Below are 12,195 nucleotides of genomic sequence, written 5' to 3'. Positions count from 1 at the left end.
ATTTCTGAGAAAGACGCACACAGTATCATGTTTAGTTAAGAAAGAAGGAACTTAATACAATTAGTTAGTTGATAAGCCTCTTTGGCAAAGCAGGAAGACAAATTGTGTTGCTACTTTATTTGTACAGTATTATACTTTAAATGTGATCTTATCTTCTGTTTTTAAGTTTATTTTGTAACATCTGCAACATGGGACTAGAGATAAAAACAGCCTGGTGGCCCATTTACAGCAATGCTTTTATTACCTTATCAAATAAACCAATAAATAAACTTCAGCTTCACGGAGTGAACTCACAATAATGTGACTCTTTCAACATAAGATTGACTTTCATTTTAAATTCTGTTGATTCAGTGGAAAGCAAAAAGCAGCTTGTTACAAAACAGGAATCTGGAGGCCAAAGAATATTTCAGATGAGGAAGGAAACACAGAGACACTCAGATAGAAATGAGGAAGCTGTGATTGTACATATCTCGCAATCCTGTTCATGCTGCTCACAAGATCCAGACACTGACTTCACGGTAAGATCTACAGATGACAAACTGCAAAATATTGGAATATAAAGTTGTTGTATTATTTGAAAATATTTTGTTTATATTTTTCCAACAGCTTTTTTCATTCTAGGAGTACAGGGAACAAAAGAGTTCACTATAGAGTAATACTAGCAAATTTAAGTGACGACGTCAATAGGAAAGATGATAAAATAAGTTCATTTGTTGTATCTTTTACTTTTCAGATGATGTTTTTGTTGCTGTTGGTGATGTTGACAGCATGTGCTGCAATTCCTCAAGGTAAATAAAACACAGTTCTATAAAATTACATGAACTTTGGGTAACACATTTAACAGAACAGAAGTAAAAAACTCTGCTTGTTTTAATATCAAACTTGAATGCAGTGATCCTTTGTTTCGTTAGTAATCTGTTTTGACTCGACACAACCAAAACTCTGGATGTTCTTTTCTCTTTCAATCATTTATGTGTTTGAAAAGGAAATGCACGTCGAAAACCTTTATGAACAAAAAACATACAGACCGGTCGAAACAGCAAACGAAGAAAAAAGCGTTGTAACAAAAACATTTGTGTCATGTAGTGTCTCTCTTTATACAAGACATAATATCAAGTGTTTTACTCCCTCAAAATGTGCAAGCTCAGCAGACACTAGTTTATATGTTACTGTTTTAATACCATGATGGATGACTTTAATCCCAAAAATCATCCCATGTGTTATCACAATTTTTTTATAATGTTGATAACAAAGATAATGTATAATGTAGTTAATCAACAGCTCACCTTTACACCTTATGGCTGGAAATAATAATCCATACTGAAAACAACAAGATCTTTCTTCTCTTTTCAGATCTGTCAGGTAAAATGTTCACCTTCCCACAACAAAGCACCACAGCTCTAGTGAAGCTGACGGCGTCAGGAGAGCGCTTTGGTGCTGTGACCGTCTGTCACAGGTAAAACTGAATGTCCAAAATGTACAGAACAACCCATTGTATATCTGACTGTGGAAAGTATCACGCCTGATAATGTATTTTTGATGCCTACAGGTCCTTTACAGACCTTAAGAGAGACCATGCCCTTTTTTCTTTGGCCACACCCAGCATTGCCAATGAGTACCTGATTTTCTGGGATGAGACAAACAAAGAGATGGAGCCCCATATCAAGAATACAAAGACAGAATATGGAGGCTGGGACTACAAGCCGAACATGTGGCACTCAATCTGTACAACATGGGACTCTGAGTCTGGACTGGTGCAGATGTGGTTTGATGGACAACCTTCAATTAGGAAATTCATCACCTCTGGATCAGCCATCACTGGATCCAATATAATTGTCTTAGGCCAGGTACAGTTTTATTAATACGCACCATAATAAATGGTGTAAATAAACACATTCATCCTTGGTTTATTTTGTGTATCTAGAGATTAGATTTCAGTGTGATTTAGGTTTCATTAATTGTTTCTCAAACCATATTTGTGATCTACAGGAGCAGGATGCCTATGGAGGAGGGTATGACGTGAAGCAGAGTTTTGTTGGCATGATGACTGATGTCCACATGTGGGACCACACTCTTTCTGCCTGTGAGATACATAAGTACGTGGACGGACTGAACTTCACTCCAGGGAACGTGCTCAACTGGGGCGCGCTGGAGTTCGCGATCTCAGGCAAAGTGATTGTGGAAGATAAACTAAATGCCTGTTACTAAACTTTACAACAAAACTACAACAATTTCAACAGTGCAAATCAAGTAGGGTTGAAATAATGTTCAGTAAAGTGCTTCAAAAGCGTCTCATAAGAGTCATCTTTATTGCTTGGTTGAACACAAGATGTTTTTATATGCATGAAGACAATAAATCAATACATACATGTGCAGAGTGGGGCTTGTCAAGTGATTTATGCAAGTGGTTTCTGAGAGAGATGCACACAGTTAAATGTTTAGTTAAGAAGGATGGATCATAATACAATTAGTTAGTTGATGAGCCTCTTTAGCAAAGCAGGAAGACAAATGTCGTCATCTCAGCAACAATTTGACGGGAGCACAAGGTCAGTTGTGTATTGTGTCCCTTCACTCAACATGGGTCATATGACAGTGGTACAGTGATCACTTTTCGTCTACAATACATCCCTCTCTATTTTTAACAATAAACGTCTGAAATATTATAGGGTATTTCACGTGCATCTTTACATGGTGGGATAAATGATTGGCTTTTGATGTTATAAAGTATCAAGTGATTTTATCCATTCAAAAGTGGTACAGAAAACATGGAACATCTGAGATGTTATGTGGTGGTCATGAGAGGTCAACCTTTAATGTACGTGAGCAGCTTCATTTGAAATAAAGACGTGTTATTTAACAAAACACAACTCATACTTGTTATGGAACTATGTAAGTCATTATTATACCCTTGCAGCTATAAATCAGTAATTCAAACCAATATGTGAACAGATTCATTTTTACAAATAGTAAAAACAAGAAAAAAAATTAAATTCTATAGTGATTCATTCTTTCTTACTTACTACTTCACACTTTACTTTTTTTCTTCTCTTCCGTCTAACAACTGCAGCATAGTATTGTTTTTGGTCCACATTTCTGTTTTAACATAGTCATCCCTGATTTTAATTTGCATTGTGTGTGTTAACTTTGAAAGCCTCTGTTGCAAGTCGTGTTTGTACATGACAATGTATAGCAGTTTTATTCTCAATTTTTTCATTGTCTGTGCATGCATTGTAAAGCGTTATTATTGTTTTACATTTTAAATATAATCTTATCTTCTGTTTTCAAGTTTATTTAGTCACATCTGCCTCATGGGACTACAGGTAAAAAACAGCCTGGAGGCTAACTCTGGCATATTTACAGCAATGCTTTTATTACCTTATCAAATAAACCAATAAATAAACTTCAGCTTCACGGAGTGAACTCACAATAATGTGACTCTTTCAACATAGGATTGACTTTCATTTGAAATTCTGTTAATTCAGTGGAAAGCAAAAAGCAGCTTGTTACACAACAGGAATCTGGAGGCAAAAGTATATTTCAGATAAGGAAGGAAACACAGAGACACTCAGATAGAAATGAGGAAGCTGTGATTGTACATATCTCGCAATCCTGTTCATGCTGCTCACAAGATCCAGACACTGACTTCACGGTAAGATCTGCAGATGACAAACTGCAAAATATTGGAATATAAAGTTGCTGTATTGTTTGAAAATATTTTGTCTATATTTTTACAACGGCTTTTTGCAGTCTAACAGAACAGGGAACAAAAGTTAATTCAAATATTGACCATAGATAAATAGTAGTAAAACAAAAGTGTTGACGTTAATAGGAAAGATGATAAAATAAGTTCATTTGTGGTATCATTTCCTCTTCAGATGATGTTTTTGTTGCTGTTGGTGATGTTGACAGCATGTGCTGCAATTCCTCAAGGTAAATAAAACACAGTTCTATAAAATGACATAAACTTTGGGTAACACATCTTACAGAACAGAAGTAAAAAACTGCTATTTTTCAATATCAAACTTGAATGCTGTGATAATTTCATAACTGGTTAGGAATTTGTTTTAACTCGACACAACCAAAGCTCTGGATGTTCTTTTCTCTTTCAATCATTTATGTGTTTCAAAAGAAAATGCATGTCGACAACTTACATGAACAAAAAAATATAAGCCTAGATCAGCCGTAACAAAAACGTTTGTGATAACGTTAAGTAGTGTCTCTCTTTGTACAGACATCACAGTTGCTTATCTTGTTTGTATATTTTTTATCTTGTTTTATTTCATCATATTTAATTCACCATATCAAATCTCTCCACATGTGTAACACATCTGGCAAAACATGTCTGATTCTGATTCTGAGCTGATTCTGATTGCAAGTGTTTTACTTCTTTAAAATGGTCTTACAATCCTGAATGATGGCGTGCTGAGCTATGCTTAAATGTGCAAGCTCAGCAGACACTGGTTTATATGTTACTGTTTTTATACTATGATGGATGACTTTAATCCCAAATATCCTTCCATTTCATTTTAATGTTGATAACAAAGATAATGTATAATGTAGTTAATCAACAGCTCACCGTTACACCTTATGGCTGGAAATCAGGGGCGGATGGTGTATAGGGGCGATTTGGGCAACGCCCCACCAACTGGGAGAAAGAGGGGGGGGTTCAACAAATTCTATCACAGCAAAAGTAGTTTTCAGTGATTTAGACATATTATCTGTCATTGTCCAATCAGATTCGTCAGATTCAGGTCACGTTTCAAATGGTCGCGCGCCCGCCGCGAGTCCCGCCTCTCTCGGGAAGAATTCATTGACGTGGAAAATTGCCCAAGAATTCTCCCGTTGACTCTCATGTTAAAACTTTTTTTTTCAAAAATCGAGCCTTCATTGCATTTTCAATGAGGATTTGGGGCTCGCACTTACGCGCTTGCGTCATACGTAACTGAGCAAAGAGAGCGAGGGGGGTGGGGATTTTCGATCTTGCTAAATTCTACAAGGCAAAAACTTTTTCCTTGGCCCCATTTGCCTTTGTAAGAAAATGTTTTATTTTGTCTTTATTATTTTGTCAGAATGCACCAGAATGCTTCGTTTGTATGTTTATTTAGCCCCCGCAACCATAAAATTCACCAGCCGCCACTGCTGGAAATAATAATCCATACTGAAAACAACAAGATCTTTCTTCTCTTTTCAGATCTGTCTGGTAAAATGTTCACCTTCCCACAACAAAGCGCCACAGCTCTAGTGAACCTGACGGCGTCAGGAGAGCGCTTTGGTGCTGTGACCGTCTGTCACAGGTAAAACTGAATGTCCAAAATGTACAGAACAACCCATTGTATATCTGACTGTGGAAAGTATCACGCCTGATAATGTATCTTTGATGAATACAGGTCCTTTACAGACCTTAAGAGGACCCATGGCCTTTTTTCTTTGGCCACACGCAGCATTGCCAATGATTTCATGATTGCCTGGGATAATGTAAACAAAGAGCTGCAGCCCCATATTAGGAATGCAAGGGTAGAATATGGAGGCTGGGACTACAAGCCGAACATGTGGCACTCAATCTGTACAACATGGGACTCTGAGTCTGGACTGGTGCAGATGTGGTTTGATGGACAACCTTCAATTAGGAAATTCATCATCTCTGGATCAGCCATCACTGGATCCAAAATGATTGTCTTAGGCCAGGTACAGTTTTGTTAATAAGCACCATAATAAATGGTTTAAATAAACACATTCATCCTTGGTTTATGTTGTGTATCTAGAGTTTCGATTTCAGTACAGATATTGTGTGATTTAGGTTTCATTAATTGTTTCTCAAACCATATTTGTGATCTACAGGAGCAGGATACCTATGGAGGAGGGTATGATGTGAAGCAGAGTTTTGTTGGCATGATGACTGATGTCCACATGTGGGACCACACTCTTTCCGCCTGTGAGATACATAAGTACGTGGACGAACTGAACTTCACCCCAGGGAACGTGCTCAACTGGGGCGCGCTGGAGTTCGCGATCTCAGGCAAAGTTGTTGTAGAAGATAAACTAAATGCCTGTTACTAAACTTTACAACAAATCTTCAACAATTTCAACTGTGCAAATCAAGTGGGGTTGAAATAATGTTCAATAAAGTGCTTCAAAAGTGTCTCATAAGATTCATCTTTATTGCTTGGTTGAAGACAAAATTTTTGTCAAGAGGCAGAAATTGTCACGGTTTGGGTTTTCTTCCTGTTTTATTTTGTAGTCTCATGTCTCTTGTGTTCTTGGGTAACTTCACTTCCTGCCTAGTCCTGTCTTCCCCTGTGATTGTCTGCCGTGCCTGATTGTTTCCACCTGTGTCCAATCACCTGCACCTCTCTTGTGTATTTAAGCCCTGTGAGTCTTGTGTCCCTTGTCGCATCATTGTTTCCATGTCGTGTTTCGTTGGTCGGTGTTCCTGGCCATGTTTGTTTGGAATTTTGATTGATTGATTGATTGAAGGATTGATTAATTAAAAATAGCTCTTTGTTGGAAGTTCGCGTCCGAGTCCTGCCTCCACCTGCACCTGCCAGCCTCTAACAGAAATGTTGAATTTTAATGCTCCACAAGAAAGACAACATTTTGCTTTGAAGTAGCTCAAAAATAAATTAGACTTACACCATTATTCATTAAATGTAATTCTGTATTAAGTGTGAATTTGTTCCCAAATATTATTTCTTTCATTTTTTCAATTCTTTGCTCGTTAGAATCAGATAAGTATTCCAACAAGAAAACAAATAGTGATTCAGTCGACCACGTGTACGGCTTGTTGTGCGACAGATACTTATCACTCGGCATCCCCACACTGCACACACACACTCTTTTTAGACTTCAACCGCCTGCTGACTATTTGAGTAGATAATTATTTAATTTATTTCAACATGTGAGGCTTAACCCCTTCATGAAGATAATGTTGGAATGTGGATCTTTCAACTTGTTTCCAATGTTTTTCGGGCAGTATTGGTCAGAAATTCCGAATCGCAACTTAATTCATTTTTTCATTCATTTTGATATCTATATCCATTGCGCTGATCTCTTTTTTTAAAGAGACTTAAACAAATCTTCATGGGTAAGCAATACTACGTAGACACCCCCTTCATGTGAATGGGCCTATACTCAAAATATTGGCACAAGGGCAAAATTTCTCCACGTTTCATCACTTTCCCAGTAAATCACACCCACTCTGACACAGACTTTTGATTGCTCATGCAAGTCATTCTTTGCAATGTGTCTCTCAATCAGTAAAACTACTAGCCTGTCCTATGAATCCACATTTATCATGAACAGGTTTCAGAGGCTAGTAACTATGGAATGCCGTGTTATTCACAATTAAATAAATGAATAAATACATAAATACATGAAATATGCATTTGAAATACATCGTGAAATAAATAAATGAGGCAATATAAACATAAATATTAAATAAATTTAATTATTTCATGGTACTTTTATTTCGTCCATATTTATTTATTTCAAGAGACTTTTATTTCATATTGCCACGTTTATTTCATAATGCCACTTTATTTCACATTCTTATATGCAAATCAGGGGGCGTGGCTATCTCTCACATTCAGAACAGACAACAGAGCCATGTGCAAAAAAAGGCTCGAAGTGAAAGGGCTATTAATAGGCTAGGTTAGTTGTAGCCTTCTTATATAGCTACTGTCTATGGTTGTAGTAGCAGATACGGTACTGGTTCATTCATTACAATGTCTGAGAAAAGTATCTCCGACTTATTGAGAGCGGCTGCCAACCGCCTCGATTGGATGGAAACCACCACCACCACCAGCACCTACAACCAAACACCACCTAGAGCTGCCGAAGTGGGAACCGCAAGCCCTAGTATTTAAAAAAAATAGTATCAGTATAGTATAGTATGTGTCAAAATAGTATCTGCAGATAAGCCATGTTGATCGATTTGATCTGCTAATGCTAGCATGCTATCTCGGAGCCCACCGATGTCAACACTCTCACGTCCCTTAGCCAGCTTTTTTTTGAAGATGGCTTTGTTGTCTGTTCTAAATGTGAGAGATAGCCACGCCCCCTGATTTCCATGTAAGAACGTGAAATAAAGTGGCATTATGAAATAAAAGTCTCTTGAAATAAATAAATGTGTACTTATGAAATAAAAGTCTCTTGACATAAATAAATGTGTACTTATGAAAAGAATGTACCTTTAAAATGTACATTTATTTAATATTGATGTATTTATTGCCTCATTTATTTTTTTCACAATGTATTTCAAATGCCTATTTCATTAATTTATGTATTTATTAATGTATTTAACCCTCCTGTCATGTTGCGGGTCAAATTGACCCGTTTCAAAATTTAAAAATCTAGGAAAAATATTTGAAAGTACTTTTTTTGTATGAAACTTCTTCTGCTTGGCTTAATTAGTGTAACCAACGTAAAAAAATAAATAAATATATATATCATGCATTTGAAACCCCCCCATGCAGGTTTATATTACAGAGATGATGTTCGGGTCAATTTGACCCGGCAGTGAACGTGGAGGCTATAGGGGGTCAGAAGTGTCAAGTTTAGACCATTTCTTTCTTTGAAAATGTGAGACTGTCTTTCTTATTCACTCTTCACCACATTTCTCTCTCTAACACCACACACACACACACACACACACACACACACACACACACACACACACACACACACACACACACACACACAGCTCCACATATAAAGTTGTCCACATTTCAAACTTCAAACAAAGAAATCAAGTGTTTGTTATTGGAACCGATCTCTGTCCTGCACTTATGTGCCCATCCCCCCACGTGAACCAGACGTGCGTCTCAGATGCACTCTCTTTCTAACGGCCCCCACCTGTACAAGAAATAAATATACTATTTTGGTGGGAAAACCCCGGCCACATACAAAAGGGTTGCTGTGGAATCTTACAAACATTACACTCTGAAGAGCATGCATACAACTCAGCAGCTCAGTAAAAAACTATGAGCAAAAAAAGAATGACGGCCCTGGAGGCTCTGGAGCTCATCTTTGATCGCAACAGCGAAATAGAGGAGGATGTGTCCGAAGATGAAGACCATCTTGAGATGAAATTCGGATTCTAAAACATCGGATGAGGAAAGTATAATATCTGTTCCAAGCGAAACATTCCTTTCAAAAAATCGGGAAATACAGTGGTCATCCTCACCTAACGCAAGTCTGTCACGGTTTGGGTCTGCTCTGTCTTATTTTGTAGTTTTCATGTCTCTGGTGTTCCTGGGTAACTTCACTTCCTGCCTTGTCCTGTCTTCCCTTGTGATTGTCTGTCGTGCCTGATCGTTTCCACCTGTGTCCAATCACCTGCACCTCCCTTGAGTATTTAAGCCCTGTGAGTCTCTTGTCTTGTGTGGCGTCATTACATGTCGACCGTTCATGTGTCACGTAAGTCAGGTTTGTGTTTTCAAGTCCAGGTCCCTGTTTTGTTTGTTGGTTTTGTTTTCTCCTCCTTCCTCCCCTTTTTGGTGGGAGCGATTTTGATTTTGAGTTTTGACTATTAAAGCCCTTTTATTTTTCATCAACTCTGCGTTTGAGTCCTCCCTCCTTGCCCTCGACCGCGTCCCCCCCTGAGAGAATGACGCCACCCCCTAAGGACTCAGCAGGGTTTGACCCAAGAAACCCATTTTTGGGAACTCGCCTGGCGTTTGGGGACCCACACGGCACGCAGCTGGCTGCCCGGCGCAACGCCAACCCTGGCTCGAAAGCAGGCTCCAGGCAGCGCCCCGGTCACCGCCCTCGCCGCTCTCCAGACCCAGGTTGGGCCTCGCCGATGGAGGCCAGCGTCCAGCCCCCAGTCCTCAGCGCACGCTGGAAACAGGTGCTGGAGCTGGCCGCCCGCCTCCAGGCCAGGTACGACCCCCACGCCCTGGACCTCCGCATTCGGCGGCAGCGACGGCGCCAACCACGCCCGTCTCCGCCCGAACCGGCCCCAAGACCCACGCCCCCAGCTCCAAGACCCACGCCCCCAGCTCCAAGACCCACGCCCCCAGCTCCAAGACCCACGCCCCCAGCTCCAAGACCCACGCCCCCAGCTCCAAGACCCACGCCCCCAGCTCCAAGACCCACGCCCCCAGCTCCAAGACCCACGCCCCCAGCTCCAAGACCCACGCCCCCAGCTCCAAGACCCACGCCCCCAGCTCCAAGACCCACGCCCCCAGCTCCAAGACCCACGCCCCCAGCCCCAAGACCCCCGCCCGTTCCGGCCCCCAGAGCCTCGCCTCCTCCCGTTCCGGCCCCCAGAGCCTCGCCTCCTCCCGTTCCGGCCCCCAGAGCCTCGCCTCCTCCCGTTCCGGCCCCCAGAGCCTCGCCTCCTCCCGTTCCGGCCCCCAGAGCCTCGCCTCCTCCCGTTCCGGCCCCCAGAGCCTCGCCTCCTCCCGTTCCGGCCCCCAGACTCCAGTCTCCGCCCGTTCCGGCCCCCAGACTCCAGTCTCCGCCCGTTCCGGCCCCCAGACTCCAGTCTCCGCCCGTTCCGGCCCCCAGACTCCAGTCTCCGCCCGTTCCGGCCCCCAGACTCCAGTCTCCGCCCGTTCCGGCCCCAAGACTCCAGTCTCCAGCCCCGTCCCCACGGCCCCCGACCATGACCCCTCCAGGCCCGTCCCCACGGCCCCCGACCATGACCCCTCCAGGCCCGTCCCCACGGCCCCCGACCATGACCCCTCCAGGCCCGTCCCCACGGCCCCCGACCATGACCCCTCCAGCCCCGTCCCCACGGCCCCCGACCATGACCCCTCCAGCCCCGTCCCCACGGCCCCCGACCATGACCCCTCCAGCCCCGTCCCCACGGCCCCCGACCATGACCCCTCCCTCCCACCCTCTTGGGACCGCCTGGAAGTCGGTCCTTGAAGGGGGGGTGGGGTCAGGGGTTGGGTCGGCGCCCCCGGCCACGACGACGCCGGAGCCGCACAGCTCGGCGCCCCACGCCACGACGACGCCGGAGCCGCACAGCTCGGCGCCCCACGCCACGACGACGCCGGAGCCGCACAGCTCGGCGCCCCACGCCACGACGACGCCGGAGCCGCACAGCTCGGCGCCCCACGCCACGACGACGCCGGAGCCGCACAGCTCGGCGCCCCACGCCACGACGACGCCGGAGCCGCACAGCTCGGCGCCGCACAGCTCGGCGCCCCACGCCACGACGACGCCGGAGCCGCACAGCTCGGCGCTCCCCGAGACCCTGAGGTCCGGCCGCCGACCCGGCAGACCCCCCGAGACCCTGAGGCCCGGCCGCCGACCCGGCAGACCCCCCGAGACCCTGAGGCCCGGCCGCCGACCCGGCAGACCCCCCGAGACCCTGAGGCCCGGCCGCCGACCCGGCAGACCCCCCGAGACCCTGAGGCCCGGCCGCCGACCTGGCCGACCCGGCAGACCCGGCAGAACCCCCGAGACCCTGAGACCCGGCAGACCCCCAGAGAACCCCACGCCCGGCCGCCGCCCCGGCAGGCCGCCGGACCATAGCTGTCGGGTCCCCACCCTCCCGCCCCTTGTCTGATTTTCATGGTTCTGCCCCCCTTTAGGACCGTCTGGAATTCGGTCCTTGAGGGGGGGGTTCTGTCACGGTTTGGGTCTGCTCTGTCTTATTTTGTAGTTTTCATGTCTCTGGTGTTCCTGGGTAACTTCACTTCCTGCCTTGTCCTGTCTTCCCTTGTGATTGTCTGTCGTGCCTGATCGTTTCCACCTGTGTCCAATCACCTGCACCTCCCTTGAGTATTTAAGCCCTGTGAGTCTCTTGTCTTGTGTGGCGTCATTACATGTCGACCGTTCATGTGTCACGTAAGTCAGGTTTGTGTTTTCAAGTCCAGGTCCCTGTTTTGTTTGTTGGTTTTGTTTTCTCCTCCTTCCTCCCCTTTTTGGTGGGAGCGATTTTGATTTTGAGTTTTGACTATTAAAGCCCTTTTATTTTTCATCAACTCTGCGTTTGAGTCCTCCCTCCTTGCCCTCGACCGCGTCCCCCCCTGACAAAGTCAGCTGAGACTGACTGCCAAAAATATTATAAAGACTGTGCCAGGCCCACCAGGATGGCAGTGACTCGTGTCACAGACATCAAGTCAGCTTTTGAGCTGGTCCTCCCAAAGTCATTACAAAAAGTAATTCTCAAGATGACTAATCTAGAAGGGAGACGTGTTTTGGGGGAGGATTGGAAGGAGCTGGACGAAATGCATTTTCATG

General features: G+C 44.2%; 2 protein-coding genes across 3 annotated transcripts; both read left to right on the top strand.

The window, feature by feature from the left end:
- Nucleotides 1–395: 395 nt before the first annotated feature.
- LOC119198044 (C-reactive protein-like) lies at nucleotides 396–2,375 on the top strand. 2 transcript variants are annotated; one of them, XM_037454869.2, is made up of 5 exons: nucleotides 396–518; nucleotides 734–788; nucleotides 1,354–1,456; nucleotides 1,550–1,847; nucleotides 1,990–2,375. In XM_037454869.2, exons 1-5 carry the CDS (start codon nucleotides 411–413, stop codon nucleotides 2,206–2,208), a joined length of 783 nt encoding a protein of 260 aa, XP_037310766.1. In that variant the 5' UTR covers nucleotides 396–410; the 3' UTR covers nucleotides 2,209–2,375. The 2 variants fall into 2 exon arrangements, with proteins under 2 accessions (XP_037310766.1, XP_062421618.1); XM_062565634.1 differs by lacking the exon at nucleotides 396–518 and adding an exon at nucleotides 565–652.
- A 1,225-nt stretch (nucleotides 2,376–3,600) lies between these two features.
- LOC119198045 (serum amyloid P-component-like) lies at nucleotides 3,601–6,318 on the top strand. Its single transcript, XM_037454872.2, has 5 exons — nucleotides 3,601–3,649; nucleotides 3,876–3,930; nucleotides 5,192–5,294; nucleotides 5,388–5,685; nucleotides 5,839–6,318. Exons 2-5 carry the CDS (start codon nucleotides 3,876–3,878, stop codon nucleotides 6,055–6,057), a joined length of 675 nt encoding a protein of 224 aa, XP_037310769.2. The 5' UTR covers nucleotides 3,601–3,649; the 3' UTR covers nucleotides 6,058–6,318.
- The last annotated feature ends 5,877 nt before the right edge of the window (nucleotides 6,319–12,195 follow it).

The sequence above is a fragment of the Pungitius pungitius genome, chromosome 11 (assembly GCF_949316345.1).
Source record: "Pungitius pungitius chromosome 11, fPunPun2.1, whole genome shotgun sequence".
In the NCBI taxonomy this organism is placed as follows: Eukaryota; Metazoa; Chordata; class Actinopteri; order Perciformes; family Gasterosteidae; genus Pungitius; species Pungitius pungitius.
This window is presented reverse-complemented; position numbering and strand designations above follow the sequence as displayed.

What these genes read in the sequence shown, in the direction of transcription:
- LOC119198045 (XM_037454872.2), top strand. Translation starts at nt 3,876, where the DNA reads ATGATGTTTTTGTTGCTGTTGGTGATGTTGACAGCATGTGCTGCAATT. An exon ending in ATGTGCTGCAATTCCTCAAG is followed by an intron (nt 3,931 to 5,191) that starts GTAAATAAAACA and finishes TTCTCTTTTCAG; the next exon opens with ATCTGTCTGGTAAAATGTTC. An exon ending in AAATGATTGTCTTAGGCCAG is followed by an intron (nt 5,686 to 5,838) that starts GTACAGTTTTGT and finishes TGTGATCTACAG; the next exon opens with GAGCAGGATACCTATGGAGG.
- LOC119198044 (XM_037454869.2), top strand. Translation starts at nt 411, where the DNA reads ATGAGGAAGGAAACACAGAGACACTCAGATAGAAATGAGGAAGCTGTG. An exon ending in ATGTGCTGCAATTCCTCAAG is followed by an intron (nt 789 to 1,353) that starts GTAAATAAAACA and finishes TTCTCTTTTCAG; the next exon opens with ATCTGTCAGGTAAAATGTTC. An exon ending in ATATAATTGTCTTAGGCCAG is followed by an intron (nt 1,848 to 1,989) that starts GTACAGTTTTAT and finishes TGTGATCTACAG; the next exon opens with GAGCAGGATGCCTATGGAGG.